The sequence below is a fragment of the Dipodomys spectabilis genome, unplaced genomic scaffold (assembly GCF_019054845.1).
Source record: "Dipodomys spectabilis isolate Male_0828 unplaced genomic scaffold, ASM1905484v1 ptg000141l, whole genome shotgun sequence".
NCBI lineage: Eukaryota > Metazoa > Chordata > Mammalia > Rodentia > Heteromyidae > Dipodomys > Dipodomys spectabilis.
Genome location: NW_024870818.1, coordinates 2,211,196 through 2,231,786, shown reverse-complemented (window position 1 = coordinate 2,231,786; position 20,591 = coordinate 2,211,196). Strand labels below are relative to the sequence as shown.

At 46.3% G+C, this 20,591-nt stretch overlaps 1 protein-coding gene and 1 long non-coding RNA gene across 3 annotated transcripts in view; one reads left to right on the top strand and one right to left on the bottom strand.

The window, feature by feature from the left end:
- Positions 1 to 873: 873 nt before the first annotated feature.
- Spred2 (sprouty related EVH1 domain containing 2) overlaps positions 874 to 20,591 on the bottom strand; it is a 126,608-nt gene continuing 106,890 nt past the window's right edge. The window contains exons 5-6 of one of the 2 annotated variants that reach the window (XM_042691256.1): positions 7,541 to 7,678; positions 874 to 4,707 (exon numbers count right to left, since the gene is read on the bottom strand). In XM_042691256.1, coding sequence (XP_042547190.1) covers positions 4,039 to 4,707; positions 7,541 to 7,678 — 807 coding nt within the window. In that variant the 3' untranslated portion in view covers positions 874 to 4,038. The remainder of the gene's footprint in view (positions 4,708 to 7,540; positions 7,679 to 20,591) is intronic. The other variant, XM_042691255.1, reaches the window with a different exon arrangement.
- LOC122117496 lies at positions 3,215 to 20,070 on the top strand. The gene is made up of 3 exons (XR_006149173.1): positions 3,215 to 3,293; positions 13,944 to 13,953; positions 20,059 to 20,070. It is a non-coding gene; the product is annotated as an uncharacterized LOC122117496 (long non-coding RNA).

Here is a 20,591-nt window from a genome sequence, read left to right as displayed (position 1 = left end):
CCTAGATGGTCCCTAAGCACTCCTGGATAAGATTAACAGGCTTTTTGGAATAGAACAAGATGCCAAGTTCTTGGCCAAGTACACAGGGCACCAAAGGCAACAAACCATTGTAAGGCAGCTGGGGAGGGAAGGCTTTGGGTGCTAGTCCCGACCTGCCTGGATCAGCTGGCCTCATGTGACTTTGGGTCACATTAGTTACCCATTGTAAGGCTGGGTTTATCAACTGTAAAACAGCCGAACACAAAGAATGGAGAGCAAGGAAGGTCTTGTTAGGTCCTGCCCTCTAGTTCTCTCACTAACTTGCAGTAGCTCCCTTGGTTGGTGGCTTGGGAAAGTCATGCCTATGGGGGAAGAGTTAACACTAAGATGGAAGGCCCTTCTAAAGGAGCCAGCTTTCCTCTGCGACCCTCAAAAGACCTCATGTTTTCTTTCCTCCTGGAGATTGTCACAGGGTGCATTTGGAGAGTGAGTGCTGCTGAGGACCAAGGGTTCTGAAGTTTGAAGCAGTCTTCTGTGAGAAATTCTTACATACACCCACACCCCTGAGGTTGAGCAGGAACTGGTGGAAAACTGGAGGAAGTACAGCTGTTCCCTCTGAGGGACAGTGCGGGAAGGCAGGCCTAGGATGAGGGGGTGTTTCCCAGGCGGTGGGGTGTATGTGCGTGTGTGTGTCTGTGTGTCACACAGCATTCCTTTCACTTGAGGCATCTGAGCCCATGGAGCTGCAGTCTTCCCTGGGGAACATGACATAACTAAAGGCAGGAAGGGCCTCACAAAAACAGACCGGTGTCTGCACATCCCATCCTGTGTGCCAGACACCAAGGCTTGACTCCCTCCCCAGCTCCAGCCAGACAAATACTCCAAAGCCAGCAATCTGATAGGATGTTTTTATATTTACATGATACATTTTAACGCAATGGCTACATTGGTCAAACATATTAGAAACCATAAAAAAAAGTTAAGAACTAAAATATACATCATACACTTGTATATATATATTTTACACAGGTAAAAAGGCTTATTATAAAAAATCAATACAACAGGGTTTTTTGTTTTTTGTTTTTTTTAGTATACAGGTAAAGAATGAATTATGCTTCAGGCACTTTAATTTGTTAATGTCAGCAAATAGCTTTGGGATGTGTGTGTGTGTGTGTGTGTGTGTGTGTGTGAAGCTTCTAAACAGAAAAATCTTTTGGTTAATGTTTTGTTACCACAGATACAAAAATAAAATCTGAATAATTTCTCTCAAATGATTGACATCAGTATGGCAAAGCTGACTGGGAAAATACGGCACACTGTTCAGCTTCAGTGTGGCGAAGAGAGACAGACGTATTTGTATTTACACAAATGTCCCCATGGCTGTCTTTGTGCCCTGAACCACTGCCTTCACAAAACCAAAGGATAGATACACAGAGTCAGATTCACTAGCATATACTCTTCAAGAGATGAAAACCAGCAAGGGGCTGAGGAAGACAGGATGAGTGACAGCTACATACAGGTGACCAACACAAAGGGACCCGTGTGTTCTTACTGAAATAAATAGGGGCGACGTAACTGAGGTCTGACGAAACATACATTAGTGTTGTGCTTTGCAGAGGGGACCTTAGAGAAAGGCCCCGAGGCGGTCCCTCAGGCAGGGGACAGTGGTCTCTCCACAGTAGGAGGCTGGCTGAGGGTCTGCTAGATGTTCTCCAGAAGGGGGTTCTCTTCCCTTCCACGGATCCCGACGTGCAGCTCTCTGCTCCTTTTCCACACTGGATAGCTCCAACCAGTCATTCTAACAAATGAAAACATCTACCAACTAAGTCATCAGCACACTGACTGGGGTATTTACACTGACGATCTGTCTCAAAGAAATAAAACACTCCTGACAAAGGTAAGCATGGCTAGCATTTTCCCAATGTGACTGGCAGGTTGGAAGAGTCCTTTCCTTGAACACTGAAGTCTTGAGTGCAATAAAGAAAGGGGACCGTGGGAAGTGAGGGGTGTGGGTAGGGGACTAGGCAAAGCCTCTCGCTGGCAATTACCATGGACAGATCTGATTGTACTATGCTAGGTACATCTTTCATTTTTGTTTGAGGGGAGGGGGAGGTATACTGGGGTTTGAGCTTAGAACTTTGCACTTGCTTGAGCCGCACACTCCCTGTCCCCCTCCTCCTACCTTTTTTTTTTTGCTCTGGTTATTTTTGAGATTAGGGTCTCACTTTTTGCCAAGACTGGGCTGGACCTTGATCTTCCTATTTATACTTGTCACTTGAACTGGGGTAAAAGGTATGCACCACCATATCCAGCCTTTTTTTTTTGGTTGAGATCCAAGGAGGTTATCCTAAAAGTTGTTAGCCTAGTCTGGTTTGGAACATCGATTCCTCCTCATCTCAGCTTCTTATATCTTACACACTGGGGATGACAAGTACACATCATTGAACTCAACTATTGGTTTAGATGTGTTCTCATGAACTTTTTTTGTCCAGGCTGACCTTGAACTGCAATCCTCCTGATCTCTGCCTCCTGAGTAAGCTAGGATTACAGGTGTGAGCCACCAGCACCTGGCTTCTTTCTTCAATAAGATTTGGCTATTCCTTACAATATATTAGAAAAATACTCTTTTCCAGCTAATTAGAAGCCTCCTACGTGGCAAGGCGACAGGCAGAATCAGTTGGCAACCTGACCCACTGTGCACCCAAGTGGCAAGGCTGGATGTAGAGTTGCAGGAGAAAGACACTTAGGCATTGGAAGGGTTTTTACATATGGCCTTGTTTTTTCCCAAGTATAAATGAAGAGTTTGATGATGTGAAATTGAGTCCAAAAGGAAAACCAGAAACATAAACCCACTGACAAAATGCAATCCACCACTCCTCAAATGGTGGGTTTAAATGTATCGCATTTAAAATCCTCCCTGGTTAATATAAAACTGTCACCGGGGTTAGGGAAGCTCAGATTGTGTTATTCACTACAACTTCAGTGCTTCTTAGCAAACATGGATTTGTGTCTGGATTACAAAAACAATGAGCAAAATTTCTTACTTCATCCATGTTATTCTAATATTGCTAAGTTTTTTGTTTTAAAAGAAGTGGTGGCAACACAATTCTAGAAAGTTCTGTGTTACAGGGAAAAACTGAGGGGGGGGGGCTCCTAGAAACCTGGAATCCCCTTTCTAGCCCTGGTCCAAGAGATGCAATGCAGTTAAAGGAATTTTTCTTAATTCTCATAAGTTAATCTGAAGTTAAGGCTCAATTCTCAGTCGTTTTGCAGGCGAGTATTTTGCATCAGTGAATAAGTTCAACAGATTTGGTGTGGTATGGGAATGACGACTAAAGATGGAAACCGCAGCTTACATGGTTAACTTAGCTGTAGAAAAGTTAAAGCGCTATTATTCTGTAGTACAAGATTGTTGACTAGCTCATCTCCTACACAAGGTAACTGGCTGCAGGTTAGACTACTGCTGTTGCAAGGGTTTTCTCCTTCTCTGACTTAACATTTGCTGCAGGCGCCTGGTGCTTGCTAGCAACAGGCAAGCTGAACCCAGAGAAAGTTTAAGTCTTCCGTGCTTTTGGAACACACCACCCATGACAATCCCCCCACCCCCCAACCCAATTCTAGTCGTTTGCACTGCAGACTTCTTTGAACTGGAAGAGGTGTGTGTGTGGGGGGCGTTGGGTATGGGGGGGAGTGGGGGTGGGCGAGGAGAGACAGGAAATCAACACCTGGAGAAAAGACAGCGTGATTACAGGTTGGTAAGAATACAAGAGTCTCTGCGGAAGGTTCCTTTCCACCAGAACACTGTACGAGCTGTGGAGGGGTGTGTGTGGCCAACAACCGGGGCCCTGGGGAGTGGAGAGCCCACCGGGCAAGTTCCCCAGACTGGAATGAATGGTGACCAAGAAAAAGAGGCCTCAGTGGCTCCCCTTGCCCCTTTGGGTGAAAGGGAGCCGGGAAGAGGGTGTGTAAGAGACAACGAGTTCCCTGGAGGCTGAGGATGGAGATGGGGGGGTGGAAGGCAAGGGAGAAGGGAATGGGGGTGGGGTGGGGGAAACTGAGTCAGGCGGCCGCTTTGTGCTTCCCGCCGCAGCACCTGCACATGACTCCGCAGTGGTGGCAGGCCCGGAGGGGCAGGTAACAGCACATACAGGGGGCCAAGAAAGACAAGGCAATGAGAGCCACCCACCGGAGGCAAAACTGCTCGTCGCTGGTATCGCACGAGCAGGGGTCTGTGTAGTCTCCCTCGGGGTCCGACATGCAGTGGTAGAGCATGCTGTGGGCGCACCACATGCAGCTCACCCGGCGGATGCAAGTTCTCACGGGGTCGGGCGCGTCCTGGCAGCGGCCCCGGCGGTTCTCCTCGTGGTTGAACATGTCCCTGCAGTACACGCAGCGCGAGCGCTCGCCGTCCTCCTTGCGCCGCCGGCCCTTGCTCCCCCGGGGCGGCTGCGTCTTGATCACGCTGCCCCCGCGGCCCTTGGGGTCCTCGGCCAGGCCGAAGTCGGACGAGTCCACGTAGGGGTAGTTGTAGTCATGCTTGGGGCCCTCGCCCTTGGCGAAGTGCACGTACGAGTCGGCATCCTCCGCAGGGTCCAGGTACTTGCCCCTCACCGGGGCGTGGCGGTAGTCCTCGTAGCCCGTCATCCAGATCTTCTCCCGGGGGTTGATGCGCACGACCTCCTCGTCGTCCTCCGGGAAGCTCACCTGCGGGTAGGGCCTGGGCATCCGCTGCCCCGGGGAGGAGGGGAAGCAGGCCGGGTGTTAACAGCAGCGATCCCTCAAAACACACATCTATCTCATCCAAACCTCCACCCCCAGACATTTCTGGCAGGAAGCTACCATTGCTTTAAAATGAGTTAGTGAATTAATTCATTATTAATATTTGATGCCAGCACCCCCCCCCCCCCCCCCCTTAGCTTTTTTTCCCTTCCCTCAAGGCTGCTAGCACTCTTACCACGAGAACCACAGCTCCTAAGTCTGGCTGTCTGCTGGTTAATTGGAGATCTAGGTAAGAATCTTGTGAAGTTGCTTTGCCCAGGCTGCCATCCTTAGAGCTCAGTCTCCTGAGCAGCTAGGATTACAGGCTCCAGCCAAGCAGTGCTTGCAGGCCCAGCCGGTAAGTGATCCTTTACAGGATGATCGACAACTGTATTTGAATTTCTTTTTTTTTTCTTTTTTGGGTCCGGTTGTGGGACCTGAACTCTGGGCCTGGGCGCTGTCCCTCAGCTCTTCAACTCAAGGCTAGCGCTCTACCACTTGAGCCACAGCACCACTTCTGGCTTTTTTCATTTTGCTTATGTGGTGCTGAGGAATCGAACCCAGGGCCTCAGGCATGCAAGGCAAGCGATCTACCACTGAGCCATCTTCCCAGCCCCCTGTATTTGAATTTCTATCCATTACAGAGTCAGGAATCCAATTAAGTAGTTGAGCTCAGAATTTTCTCCCTTTCCTTGTGATGTGTCACCACACATGCAGGAAGTGAACAATAAAGGATGCACGTGGATGCATGTTCAGAAGCCCGGATGGAGACACAGCAAGATGCGGCCCCCACAATTCTCTCTTCCTACCTCCCCCAGGAAGGTCCCACCATAGTAGTGCATGCAATAGATGGAGTTCTGACAGCCTCCTTTACTTCTGCCCATTTTGGTACAGCATGCTCTGTTGCACAATTGGCTGGGGCTTAAAAAAAAAAAGACTATGAATACTGGGGTTGCACTACCTGCTTTTATGTTCTGTTCTCTGAAACTTTTGTAATTTACTGTGCACACTGGTCACAACATAAAATGCATTTTTGTACTTGGGGTCCTGTTCTCTAGAACAATAGGTGTGCCAGAAAATGTAGCATAGGAACATACATAAGGTGCAACTTGTCATCTGGTTAAAATTTGATTTGAAAGAGATATACAGATATGAAAAGGATCAACCAGAAGCTGAGTAGATTTGAATCCTGCTAGGATCCCTCAAATAGTGAGTACCTAGACCCGGTCATACTCACGAACTTTCACATTTAGGCTATACTATCCCTTAGGGGGTCTGCGCTGTAGTTAGTCTTACTATAGTTTACATACAACAGTATCTGGGCCAGATCAACAGGTACTGGAAAACAGTCATTCCATGTGTAGCTTATACTTCTGCCATGGCCAGGCAAAGAATGAGATTCCCCACCTCTAAAGGCCTCTGGGCATAGGGTATCTCAGGAAGTAGGAGTATGGCTTTGGAGTGACCCACTGCCGTCAAACATAAGACTACAGAATTTAGTAACTCTACCAAATGCTTGGAGGTAAGCTAAGCTCCTGGTCCACAGGATGCTTGATGTCGAATACCATCCATGTCAGTATATATTGCTCTAGAACTAACCCCATGGTAAGATATTTGCCCAGTACTTCCCATGAGATCAAGAGCTCTCTGAAGGGGAGGCCACATAATACTTTAAAAAAATTTTTTTTATTGTTACACATCATACATTTCGCTCTATTTCCTGCCAGACTCTCCCAATCACAGCTCCCCAGTCTTTGAAAAATCATCATCTGGAAGGATTTAAAACAAATCTTGGCTTTTTCTCATTTTTATTTTGTAGAAGGGAAGTTTAAAAAAAGTCACTGAGACCGTAATGTGATTTTTTTAAAAAAAGAACATCTTAATGTCAAAATATTAGGAAGCACACAATAAAATGATCTTTTAAGAAAGAATCAAACAAATCTAGCTTTATTTAGGTTTAAGAAGAATTCTCTGCCGGGCACTGGTGGCTCACGCCTGTAATTCTAGCTACTCAGGAGGCTGAGATCTGAGGATTGCGGTTCAAAGCCAGCCCGGGAAGGAGAGACGGTGAGACTCCTATCTCCAATAAACCACCAGAAAACCGGAAGTGGCGCTGTAGCTCAAGTGGTAGAGCGCTCGCCTTGAGCTGAAGAGCTGAGGGACAGCGCCCAGGCCCAGAGTTCAAGCCCCACGGCCGACCAAAAAAAAAAAAGAAGAAGAATTCTCTGTTTCTCATCTGAAAGCAGTTTAGTAGCCATACAGGCACCAGTCCATGCCCCACAATTTGGGAACTTGTTCCATAAAACTGCTGTTCAGTAAATATTTGTTGAATTATTGAATTCCAGACTGCAGTTACATCTCCCTGAGCAAGACTGGCCTACAGCCTCTGGTGTCAGGGGGCCCATGCCAAGCGTATAGCATTCATCAAGACCTAATGCTTTCACACTAAGCCCGGAGGCCCTTGGGACCAAGGAACACAGAGCTATCCTAGTACCCTGGGTGAGACCAGATGTGGACTTGAATCTCAGTCCTGCAGGTACTTCACGGCTCTCCATCCTCATCTATAACCTGGGGATGCCGACAAACCTGTCTCCGAAGTGATTTATAAGGGCTAATTTAAAAGCATACAAAGGGTGTGGCAGGATATCTGGCTCAAGAAAATGTCAAGCAGGGCTGAACTGCCACCACCAACACCTTCATTGTGGGTAGGGTACAAATCAGGAGAGCCAAAGAAGGCTAGGCTGGAGTATCAGGCCAAGAAGGAGGCCATTCTGAGGGGTGAGAAGGAGAGGATGCTGCTCACCTGGTCAAGGTGATAATGGTCTGTGGGGTATGGGTCCAGGGTATAAATCCTCCGGTGCTCACAGGATGTGGGAGAGGAGATTGTCCGAGTAGGTTGTTCCCGCTTCTGAGAGGAATTAGAAGAACTGTCTGTAGCTGTCTAGTTAATTAAAAAACAAACCATCATTAAAACATATACAGAACTCTCATATGCTCTACTCAAAACCCATCCATTCTTCAGTCATGGCCTCTTGCAGTTATCTTCCCCAATCTTGAACTTGCCCTGGCCAGACAGCCACCTGACATGTCTCCACCGGTAGAAAAACCCAATCACCAGGCCCTGGAAAGGTGGGCTGGTTTTATCAGATGTGGAAGTGGCACCCCATTGCAGGGAAACGGCTCAATACACCAGTTCCCACCAGTGACTCCAGTGTGAATGAGGACAGTCACCTCATTTATGATCCTGACTGCCAGCTGCGATGGCAAGCAGGGGAGACAATGTGTGCACGTGAAAATAATACCAAAGTTTTTACATGTGAGGCCAATCTCAGCCTGGGATTTGTTTTCAGAGAGAATGACATCTCTGGGCTATCCTGAGTACTTGCTTTCTAGGATGAAATTTTGTAATCTCTTGAAGCTAGATGCAAATGCTAGAGGTGTTTTAATCTAGAAATGAGGTGGATGACTGCACAGGAGAATGAGGACCAGCTCTGTGTGTGTGTGTGTGGTTCTCTATCCCTCTATCCTATTTGCATCTGTGGGGCTTATTAGGTAGCAATGTCGTCTGTGGCTACAGGAGGAGCTCATACAACCCTATTGGCTAGGGTTGACCCCTCCCCTCCCCCCCATAACACAGTGCCTCCCATCAGTTGCTTTTCCTCTGAGAGTTTCAAACTCAGAAGGAGCTGCTATTTTCCCCTTTAGTCTCCCTAACTGGGAAAGACTGATAATTAAGACTTCTCATTTTCCTCAGTCTACCTTTTCTTAGGTCTTTGAAGTCAACTGCCTACTTTTACCATTGCAGACACATAACAACAAGCAAAGAACTTTTTCAATTTTTGGTGCTGGAGGTTGAACCTAGTTCTTGTGTGCATGCTAAGCAGCTGCTTACCACCAACTGAGATACAATCCCAACCCCAAACATCTCTGCACGGTGTTGTATTGAGTAAGTGCTAATAGTGTGCCAGGCCCTGAGTTGCACGATTCTTTCACATACACCATGCTGCTGTCTGTGAGGTGCGTGCACGCTTCTGCTTCCTACCCCCATGTGGTGTTTAGTTGAGATGAACATATTACAGTTTTTCCAAGTAAGAAGGTAAACATCATACAAACCAGGACACAAAGAGATGGATGTTTCTCCCAATAAATACCAAGCTTTCTAAAGATTTCAATAAATAGCTTGTCAATGAGTAGATAAGGGCCCTTTCGTATGATTCAAACCTCAAGAGTTAAATCCGTGTCCAACATTCATATTACAGTCACCTATTATGTTAGCTGTCATCTTCCTATTCAACACTGTAGCACGCTCACTCCCAGAATCTAGTTCTCAGAAAGCCAGCTAACAGATTACGGTCCATCTCTGTGTTAGTCATCTGTTCACCCATATCCACCCTATTTTCTGTGACCCAAGCTCGGGTTAACAATGTGCAGAAAGTCGTTCTGAGAAACAAGGCACACCCAGTTTTCCTAGTATCCATTAGCCAGGCAGAATCCTCACTGTCCTAGGCACCATCCTCCCTCCCCAACCTGCATGAACTCAACCCACTGCACAGCCAAGAACAAAGCTCCCCAGATGTCTGTCAGTCATGTGAGACAGGCAAAGCCTTCCAGTATCTCCTAATCTAATGTTGGATTTGCACCAAGGAGCAAGAAAGTGGAGGACCTCCAGCAGGAGGCACAACTGAGGGTATACCCAGCCCAGCTTGCAGTGAACTCCAGGAGGAGGGCATGCAAGCAAGAGTGGCTCCATCCATTAGATCTATACTCCCAGACAAACCTGGCTAAGACAGAGGTGACCTACAAACTAAAGGGATGTACTATCAGCCATCTTTTTTGTTGTTGTTGTTGTTGGTTATGGGGCTTGAACCCTGGGCCTGAGCTCTGTCCCTCAGCTCTTCAGAGCAAGGATAGTGCTCGACCACTTGAGCCACAGCACCACTTCTGGTTTTCTGGTGATTAGTTGGAGTTAAGTCTTTTGGACTTTCCTGCCTGGGCTGGCTCTGAACTGCGATCATCAGATCTCAGCCTCCTGAGTAGCTAGGATCACAGGTGTGAGCCACTGACGCCTGTCTTATCAGAGCATCTTAAGGAAGAGCAAGGGACAAGGTTCCCTGTGAGCATTCAGCTTGCTCATTCAATTGGTGCTCTTGTAACCCTGCTGTGGTCTCTCTCCACAAAGCCATGGAAAAATACCACTTGTGTGGTGTGCTCTGCATGAATTCACATAAGCGAGTCTTAAATATCCCTGGGATCTGTGTGTGTAAGCAAATGATACTTATCACTTCAGCAATCCACTGTGCCACTTTCAAATGTTAAGACATGGCTGGTAATCACACTTCCTCTGGCTGAGTTTGGCCAGCCTTACTCTTAAGGCTTTGAACTGTAGAACAAAAGCAAAGGCCCTCAGAGAGTACTCTGGGCTTAGGGCCTCAGGCTTCTAAGAGGAGTGGCTTTAGCAACAAGCTTCCCAGACAGAGCAAGGTCAGAGTCTGCCTGTTAATACAGAGCCTGCTCATTAGTGCTTCTGACTGTGGATAGAAAGGCTGGTATAGCTTTCCGGGGACAGTGGCCTCTTAGAAGGTCTTGTGTATCATGATGCAGTGGGCACTGGCCTTGCCACCTGCAACAGTAACCTCCGATCTTGCCTCTAAGGTTCACCCTGATGCAATGACAATGCCTGTTTATTAAAAGGATGTTCAATTAGGAAGGGTACAGGCTAGGGCTGGAGGTAATCCAAGGCACTGGACAAGACAAACAAAAAATAGTAGTTCTAGGCTCAGGCAGACTAGACTGGAATCATTCTGTTCATTACGAATGTTATCTTGGAAAGTTCATCTTTAACTAGTTTTCACATCTGCAAATGGGGCTAAAATCTTCTTTAAGGTTGATTAATGCAAAAGTGAAATGAGAGTTGGGTACTGGTAGCTCATGCCTGAGACCTAAGGACCAGAGTTGAAGCTAGCCTGGGTAGGAAAATCTGTGAGATTCTTATTTCTAATTAAGCAGCAAAAGGTCAGAAGTAGAGCTATGGCTCAAATGGTAAAGCACCAGCCGTGATTTAGAAAAAAGAGGGGGAAGGGAGTAAGGGATGTAGAGATAGACTGATATGGATGTATAGATACCTACCTACCGACATAACACATACCTTCGAGCATTGTTATTCATTAGTGGTGCCACATTTCTATTGCTGGATTTGTGTGTGTGCGTGTGTGTGTGTGTGTGTGTGCGTGTGTGTGTGTGCATGTGTGCATGCATGCGTGCACACTAACTGGAGCCTGGGGTGGCTTTGAACATGATCCTTAGGTCCCAGCCTCCTGAGTTTAGCTAGGATTACCGATGTGAGCCATTGGGGTCCAGGCTTTGTGACTGGCTTTAACACTCTCTAACTGAGCTGAGACAAGACTTTGAGAGGGAAGAACACTGAAAGACTAGAGAGTAAGAAGGACAGTTAAAGCCTGGATACTCTTCCAAGTTTACTAGAAAATTTCTAAAGAAGCACATACCTGCTTGGTGTACTGGGCCTGAGGACAGGCTTCTTCATTATGAAGGTCAACTTGGACCCAGGAAAGCTCAAGGTGGAATGGTGAAAAAAACTAAGAGGTCAGACGAGCATATTAAATCATCCACCCTGGGATGGAATCCTGGCTGCTGACTACAGGCTTTTTAGGGCATTCAGGATGAGTCAGGACTATCCTCTGCAAAGTGACCTGTGTTTTCGGGACTGTGTGCATCCCTACAATGCCCTTGGGTTTCCTTCAAAATCTTTGCTTTTCAAAAAGGGCCTGGGACAGAGTAAGACAGCTGTAGCAGGTAGTAGAGCTGTGCCCCGGCTGCCAGGGATGATGTCTTTCTCCTCCTTCGTTAAGGGGGAAAGTGGAATGAACCCCTCATCCCTCCTCTAGAGAGGCACACAAACAAGTGTGGTCATTTCAAAACCCTGTGTGTCCCAGGAACACAGCTGGAAAAAAAAATCTCAAGGCACAAATAACCAAGCCCTCTTCACGTGGCATGCATATGTACATATGCAGTGTATGTATGTATAGAGCTGTACAAACATACACAGCTCCTGTTTTTATTTTATTTTATTGGAGATAGCATCTCCTGTGTAATCCAGAGAGGCCTAGAATGCACAATCCTCCTTGTCTCTGGCCCTCCAGAATGCTGAGATTAAAGGAGTGAACCACCAAGCCTGGCTGTGAATGGCCATTTTAGAAGGGCAATAAACCTACAGGCATAGAAAATAGAAGTTAAAGAAAGGATGTAGGCAAATTATGTAGGAATTGTACAGTGCTGTTAAGTAACAATAGCACTGTACAGAGGGTACTGAAAAGCCACCCTCAAGTCCCTCCTGTAAAAATGAAGGAGATGTGACTGATAATCTAACATCTGTTTGATCTCATATACAACCCTTCTTTGTCCTAAAAACAGTACAGGTCAGAGAAGTCTGACCAAGCCTGACTTTTCTGTGGTTCAAGAGTGACAGGAGCCATTTGTAGTTTCAGCAGAATTTCTGTCCTATCTGCAGAGACTGTTGATATTTTGACTTTTTTTTTAAGGTGGGTAAACTACAAATTATAACCACATTTGCATTATTTTTGCTGCAATCTACCATCAAAATAGAGTTCAGCTTGACAGCTGACATAACCAAAGCAACATTTCATCACTGCAAGAGATTTTCATTTTACTGAAATATATCTGTACGTTTCCCTTCCATCCTCTACCCCCTCACCTCCCAATCTTATACTGGGGAGGTACAAGTGACTTGGACAGACCCTTAGCCAATTCTCTCTCTCTGTGGGCACTGGGAGTTGTCAGCTATTTTCTTAACAGGTATTTGGGAACAGGTCCTGAGCCTACAAGTGTCCTTTTTCGAAGAAGCAAGTAGAGGACACATGCTGACACAGCCTTCCACCATCGTGGAACCAGCAATGGGGTCTGAGGAAGCTGCTGGGGGAAAGAGGACTTTGTCCTGCTTCTGGGACACATGGTCTCATTAGGATCTGGAGGATTCTTCTATTGGGAAAATCACAGAACCAAAAACAACTTTTAAGAAAAGCGTGGAGTATTGCTCAGTGGTAAAGCACTTGCTAGCATGGGTATGGCTCTCAGCTTACATTTTCAACTTCTGAGGATAGATGTCAATGTATGGAAGAAAATCAACTGCATTTGAGCTTTACTGGAAGGGCTGGGAGCAGGAAGGCTGGGTCTCAGGGGCCCCTGACTATGTGCTGTGCATGAATTCACAAAGTGGACATAAGTGGCTTAGTCCCCACAGCTGAAAAAAGATGAGCTGATGTATATGCAAATACAGACACAGGTGGGGGGCTAGTAAAATGCCTTTGGGCTTCCAGAAACTGAGAGTATGTCAGAGCTTTTGTTTGGATCCTTAGACAGTTAATTGCTTTAATTGAGCCATTGTAGGTATTACATGTTAAATTAAAAGATCCTCTTCTTACAGTGTAATGTGAACTTGATAATTACTGTCATTTAGAAGATACAGGAGCTCTCATTCATCTTTTGGGAGCTTCCTTACCAGCCCTACCAGTACTAGATCTCAGCCAACAACAGCAGCAGGTGGTGGTAGGTTCGATACCCCCAGGTGTAAGCAAAGCAGAGGGCAAAACCTTAGAAGACATTTTCTTTTCTTTTTTTTCCTTCTGCAGTGCTGGGAATCAAACCCAGGACTTGTTAGTATATATATGCTGGACAAAGTTTCTAACACTGAGCTTTCTCTGCCCAGCCTTCCTACTTCCTCCACCCCCCCTTTTTTTTAGACAGGTTCCTAATTTGTAGTCTGGGTTAGCCTTAAACTCACAATCTTCCTCAGTCTCCAGAGAGCAGGAATCACTAGTACCTACACCATGCCTGGTCCATTTTTGCTTTTCTTAACAAACTACCATAATCAGCTTAACTCCTTAAACTATGTAGTAATTCATACTTTCAAGGTATTTTCTCTCTTATTTCCTGCTCACCTTCCCCACTCTTGCGCTAATTCTTGAAGTTCAAAGGTAAAGACAGAGCTGGACATGGTGACACACCCCTGTCATGCTGGCACCTGGGAGGCTGAAGCAGGATAGAAAGACTTGATCTCAAAATAAACAAAGACAAGAGAGGGACATGAGATGGGGCCTTTCCAGCAGGCCCCAAAGGTTCCTCACACCTCTTCTGAGGAAAGGGGGTGGGTGGGTGGTGGAAAGGGTGCAAAGAGTGATGGTGGTGTGAATTAAGCCAAAATCCTGCCATCAGAAGAATCTCAAACACTAAACGCGTACAATTTTCTGGAACATATTGACTAAGTATTTCCTTCTCTTCAACTTTTCTGAAAAGTAGTAAAAGCAGGATTAGAGTCTATATTGTGGGTGAGCAGAGTGTAGCACCCAACACAGGCCAGTTCATCTCTTTGAGCCTTGGTAGCGTTTTCTGCTGAGATGGAGGTGTCAAACGTGTGCACAGGTCAGTTGTGAGAAGCACAATTGTCACATGGGCCAGGGCCATCTCCATATCTTGGTCCCTTTGCTTTCCTCCACTCAGGTGGGAAAACAGATACAGAGGAAGTATGTTACTCTGAAAAGGTTTTGAGTGCAAGGCATCAGTGAACACAGACAGCTAACTAAGAGCAAGACCAAGGTGAAAATCCAGGCTCCAAACTATAACCAAGAAAACAAACCCACTTCACCTTTTCCAAAAATTTCCCTTCTTAGAAAATCTGAAGAGGAAGCTGGATGCTGGTGGCCCACGCCTGTAATCCTAGCTACTCAAGAGGCTGAGATCTAAGGACTTCATTTCAAACAAAGCCAGCCTGGGCAGAAAAGTCTGTGAGATTCTTATCTTCAATTAGCCACCAAAAAGCCAAAAGTGGAGCTGGGGCTCCATTGGAAGAGTGCCAGCCTTGAGCCATAAAAGCTATAAGGGACAATGTCAGGCCCAGCATCAACACACACGCACAAGGAAAAACTGCAAAGGAACGTCACTCCTACACAACAAGGACATTTGCTTTCTGCTTTAAAACTTCCTGGGGAGGCAGCAGATAGAAAAACATGCTTCAAGAAAAGAGAAATATGTGGCATTCTGTCCTTCCTGCCCCTGTGATACCATGATGACCAAAGAACAAGGTAGTCACGGTACCCACTGAATTAAGGATGAAAACAGGTAAGACCTGCACACACTCAGAAACCCATGAAGATACAACAGATTGCTTTTTGGTGCTTTGGTTTTAACCCTACGCTTCAGAGAACACCTAGGCTGGCTGGGAGGGGTCCAAGATGTCACCAGGGACAACTGCAATGAACAGGCAGAAAGTCACAAACTGCTTATAATAAACAGGATGTCAAGGGTTCAAGTATAGTGCATGAGGAAGGACCGAGTTTTCCAGTCTAGGCCAAAGAGCCAGAAGTTGCAACAGCAGCAAAAAGACAGGGCAGCTTTCCTGTGTGAAAGGGGACTGTCTACAGGAAAAAAAACAAGGGAGGAGGAAACACCCAAACACAGTCCCAGTATAGCCTCTTCCAACTGGGCTGTGCAGGAGCAGGAAGCTGCACACAAAAATGAGGTGATCTGAGGATCATGGTTCAAAGCCAACCTTGGCAGGAAAGACTGTGAGACTCTTATCTCCAATTAACCAGTTGTGGCTCAAGTAGTAGAGTGAGCACCAAAGGACTGAGTTAAAGCTATAATATGAGTTAAAAAAAAACAAAAAAGGCGTGGGGCTGTCTGACTCCCTTTAGTTCTTCAATAGCACATAGTAGGTACACTAAGTACACGGGAGAGAAGCATACTCATTGTCTACATTTAGGACCTGGTTGGGAAAGACTGTCCAAAAATAGAAGCTAAATGCTAAATACTCTGCTGCTGGAAATCTCAAAGGGGTCAAAACCCTACCTACCTGTCACCTTCTATAGTGGAGGCTTCCTGTGATCAAGCTTCAAGCTGATGTTCTAGGAACCTTGGGAATACAGATTTCCTACAGCAGGGCCCTGTGTCCATCACAGAAAGGGACTACATATGCACTGGGCCTGTGTGTATCTCTTCTCTCTCCTCTTTCCAATTTGGGCCCCAGAGAATGAATTCTGTCATATAGTCTGTTGAACCAGCTGCGTGCGACACCTTAGGCAAGTCTGGCTGTTTTTGCAAGGGGCCTACGCGACTCCATTTGCCAGCAGGAAGGATGTTAAAGCAGACGAGGTCACAATCTTTTCCAATCCTAACACCTACAGTTCTAAGGCTGTGTTCTGTTTACACTTCTCCTTGCCTCCCGGCAAGCCAATATTCCTAGCTAGCTCCCAGTTGTCTTACCCTGATGTGCCATTGTTTACCTGGTAGCTTTTCAGAGGACCTTGTGTACCCATGGATTTACCCAACCACGGGTGGAAAACATTGAGGAAAAAATTGTGTCTCTACTGAAAATGTGCAGACGCTTTTCTTGTTATTATACCCTGAACAATACAGTTCAACACATACATTGTGTCAGGAATTTTAACACATCTAGATTATAAAGTGGTGATGGTCTAAAGTATACAAAAGGATGGATGTGTTTGGCTAAATGCAGCAAATACTACAACATTTCATGCGAGGGACTTGAGCAGGAAGGGCTTCTGTAGCCACGGTGGAAATAACCGGAGAGAGCCACAGGACAGACTCTATTGAAGTTCTATAATCTCTTTAAAGTCAGACTGGCTGTGTGTGCGTGTGTGTGCGCGCGCGCGCGTGTGTGTGTGTGTGCATGGGTAAAGGTCAGGATGGCTATAACTTGTGTCCCTGTAAATTCCTTCTTCCCTTTTGTGCCGATCTGGAGAAAACCCCCTTTCCCTCTAACTTCCTTCCCTTAAAAAAAAAAAAACAGTAAAAACAGTATTTCTACAGCTAACCATTTAATAAATCAAATAGCCACTACATTTCCCCCCCCCCCCCCCCCCAGCTTCTTAGTCTTTTGTTCCCCAGAGGAACTTACTTTCACTTCTTGTGGCTCTTGCTTATGGTATTTGTCTCCGTTTTTAAAATGCCAGGGTTGGACTACCATTTCCTGCTGTTCGGATTTAGGTATTATTTAAGGACTTCTTATTATGGAAGATGAAGGATTGACTATACACCCTCAAGCATCTTCCTATAAAGCACATGTCTCCCTAATCCTACAGCTTGACAGTCAGGGTCCAGCCACTCAGTGTGGGAACAGCTGGGGCGATGGAGCACTTGAGTGTTGATTCTGGATTAGCCCACTCCAGAAGTGCGCATGTATGCAGCTACATCCTCTCAAGGGCATTCAGAACTTATCCTTGAATATACCCGCAACTTTCTCAAATGATTTTTAAGCCTCTACAGGAAAACAAACCACCAAGTTCTAATGGATCAAAGTTTCCCGATAGAAATTTAGAAAAATTATAAGATGGCCATCAAACCTGGAATATCTCTAGTTTTGACAGCCCATAGTCTCTCCTCACTACCTTGTTCCCAACCGTCTCTTGTAAGGGTCCTGAACTGCAGGAATCCAGGAGGGAGATGTCCTAAAGCTGGGGGAAAGTCAACTAGTTAAGTGCACAGAGCTGAAGTGTTGACTGGACAAGTTTACTTGAGCCTTCCCCCAAGACATGTCAGTCATCGGAGTGCAACAGAGGGAGCCTACGGTAAAGGAACAGCTTTCAGCTCTGTTCCTATTTACCTGTGGGAGGCACCAAGAAAAATAAGCCATCTCTTCGCAGAGCCCCAGACTCCTATGTCATAGAATGCTAGCCTCAGCTGCCGTTTTATATTCTTTGCACTATCTAGTTTACAAGTTTGAAACAAATGGCTCAGATGTTGGAATTCCTTCATGCATCCATATTCAATGCTGGAGATACCCCTGCCACCTTTGTGTTTGTGGGCTGTGCTGTGCTATCTAACCTGGGTCCCCATGTAGAGCCGAGGGGGCAGGGTCTGTGATGCAAGGCAGGAGGGAAGACAAGAAGTAGAGTAGCACAAGTTTAGGGTGAGCACCCAGGCTGAGGGCTCAGATCCTAACTGCAGACGGAGCAGAAATCGCAGCTAAAAATACAAGAAGAAGCATTTGAGAAAGCTCTCAAAATCACCCACTTTAAGCAGTACTTGACAATAACAATCAAGTAGATAAATAAATCAGGGAAGTCTGTGATTATAACAATATTCCTGAGGTTCAGATCATCCACGATTCCATCATTCAACACCTAACAGTGAAGGTTTACCAGCACAGAGAGACTTCAATGACAAATAATCTATTTATAAACTGTGAGATGAACATTCATTCAGCAAACAGCATCTAAAAGGGCAAGAGAGAAGTGAAAAGCAAAATGTGCTGGGCGCCGGTGGCTCACGCCTGTAATCCTAGCTACTCAGGAGGCTGAGATCTGAGCATCCCAGTTCAAAGCCAGCCCGGGTAGGAAAGTCCATGAGACTCTTATCTCCAATAAAACCACCAGAAAACTGGAAGTGGCGCTGTGCTCAAGTGGTAGAGCGCTTGCCTTGAGCTGAAGAGCTGAGGGACAGTGCCCAGATGCAGAGTTCAAGCCCCATGACAAACCAAAAAAAACAAAAAAAAAACAAACAAAAAACCCAAAAAGCAAAATGCTATGGGAGTTTCAAGAAGAAACAATTATAACTGGGTGAAGGAGAAGTATTAGGAAACATAAAATAGAATAAACAGCTCAACATTTAAGAGAGTCAGAGCAGTGGCTAGCTAGGAATTTCTGACAATGTGTCAAACTGGGGTGGTGAGATGGAGACCACAGGCCAGGGTTGGCAAATGGCAACCAACTGCACGGGAAGGGCATTTCCCTCCAGGAACGCAACCTGGCTCCTCATCCTGAGAAGTGAGGAGACAAGCAGGTTTGGGGGATGACTTAAGAGTAGGGGAAATGTGACTAGAGACAGCTCATGGCTTGTGAGTACCGACCCAACCCATAAAACCACTCCATGGGGTACATAACTGGGGTGGAAAGTCCCTTCTAGGATTCTTCTATACTGAAACAAAATACCAGAGGCTGGAAGTTTTACAGAGAATTTTACTTAGTTCACCGTTGTGGAGGTTCAAGGTCATGGTACCTGCATCAGCTAGGTTGTGGTGAGGGCCATGCTCAAGAAGGCATTCTAACGGTGGGATCAATGTGGGAGAGATCACATGACATACACAGAGGCTGGGAAGGGACAGGCTAACAAGTCTCTCCGACAGATTAATCAGTGGTTCTATGAGGACAGTGCCCTCAGTGACATAAGCACCCGAGAGGGCTCCTGTCTGCAAGTTTCTGCATCACTTAGCATCACTACTCTGGGGACTAAGCTTCCAACACGTGAACCCTTAGCCATGCCCAAACTACAACCTTCCCTGAGGCAGATACATTAAGAAATGTTTGTGTTCTTGCCACCCACATATTATCTGCTGTGTGTTGCTTTCTTCCTAGCACCAAGAAATCCGCCCCCCGACTCTCTTCACCCCAGACAGAAATCTCTGGCCCTGGCAGCAGAAAACTGAAAAGATGTACCCCCAATTTCGCGAGTGACAACTCTCAAGATTTTTCCACTGACAGGCCGTTCTCCTCTGGTTCATCGTAAGTTGTATGATGGTCTTATCACTGTTTAAACCCTTTGTTTGATAAACGAGTGCCAAGTTTCAAACATCTGTCTTCCCAGTGATTTTTTAGAACACAACATCACTTGGGAAGTTGTAGACTACACAGGAGATAAAGCAGCCCCACCCTCCCACCCCTACTTTCTTGGCTCTGTGCTTCAGACTTATTTACTGTCTTTGGGACACAAAGTCTAGTCACAGGGACCTCATGGACAAATGGGAACCTGGCTTATAAAACCCTCCCTTCCATTTCTCCATGGGATGTGTCCCCAACCATCAGCAGCCTAGGCCTAAATATGGGCTTTTCTGGAAGCAGGGATGTCATTAACAAGCCCTTGATTGTAAACAAGTGAAACCAGGGCAGTTGACCACATCCAAGAGGGCCTACTTGGAATGTAATTCATTAAGTCAAGCTCCCTCCCCTGTGAATTTCCAACTGCATAGAAACAGCAGGGCTGTTTCTAAACTTTCTTCCAGGCGTTCAGCATTACCCTGGAACGGCATGTGGATCCCCTGTGGATTAAAGGACAAAACCAGGAGGGATTCTGGCTTCCATCATCCCTTCCCCTCTCAACCTCTCCCGATTCTATAAATCACTTCTGGCAGGTAGCTGAGAAGCAGCTGCGAGGGACAGTTTTGCTCTGGAGCACAGGAAGCCACCTTTTAACCCGCCTGCTGTTGTTTGTCTCCCAAAACGTGACAAAAGAACAGATGTAAGCAACATGCCAACTGTTGAGAGGATCTGCTTGGAGTGTGAGGGGAAGCCTGTACAGAGCCACATCACACCAGTCGCCCCAAGGAAGGGCAACTGAGTTCATTTCCTGAACCCCCTACGCGCTGCTCAGGCAACCCAAACCCACCACTCGACTCACTCTTGCTTGTGCCTTCGCCCCTGGGGCTCCATCGTATGGAGTCCTTTTCAGAGCCACGTTCATATGCCACAGGATCTATCCAAGCTTGAGATCAGATGAGACTAAGTGTGGTCAGGGTGGCCCAGCACAGTCCAGCTAGGCCTTTTATGACTCTGCCCCTTCCTCATCTCAAGCACAGACTGTGTCCCACAATCTGCCAGTTGCTCACCTCTGCAAACCATTCTATTAGCTTCCTGAGGGTTGGACACATGGCTTGCACCCCTGTATATTTCCAAAGCAGTGATTTTCGTATCATTAGTTACAAATCATCAGCGCACTACTGAGAAACAATTGAACGGGTTACTCCAAACACAATATTTTAAGATGGGAATAAAAGCTAGGTGATAAAAGACAGTTTGGGGATAACTGGGTAA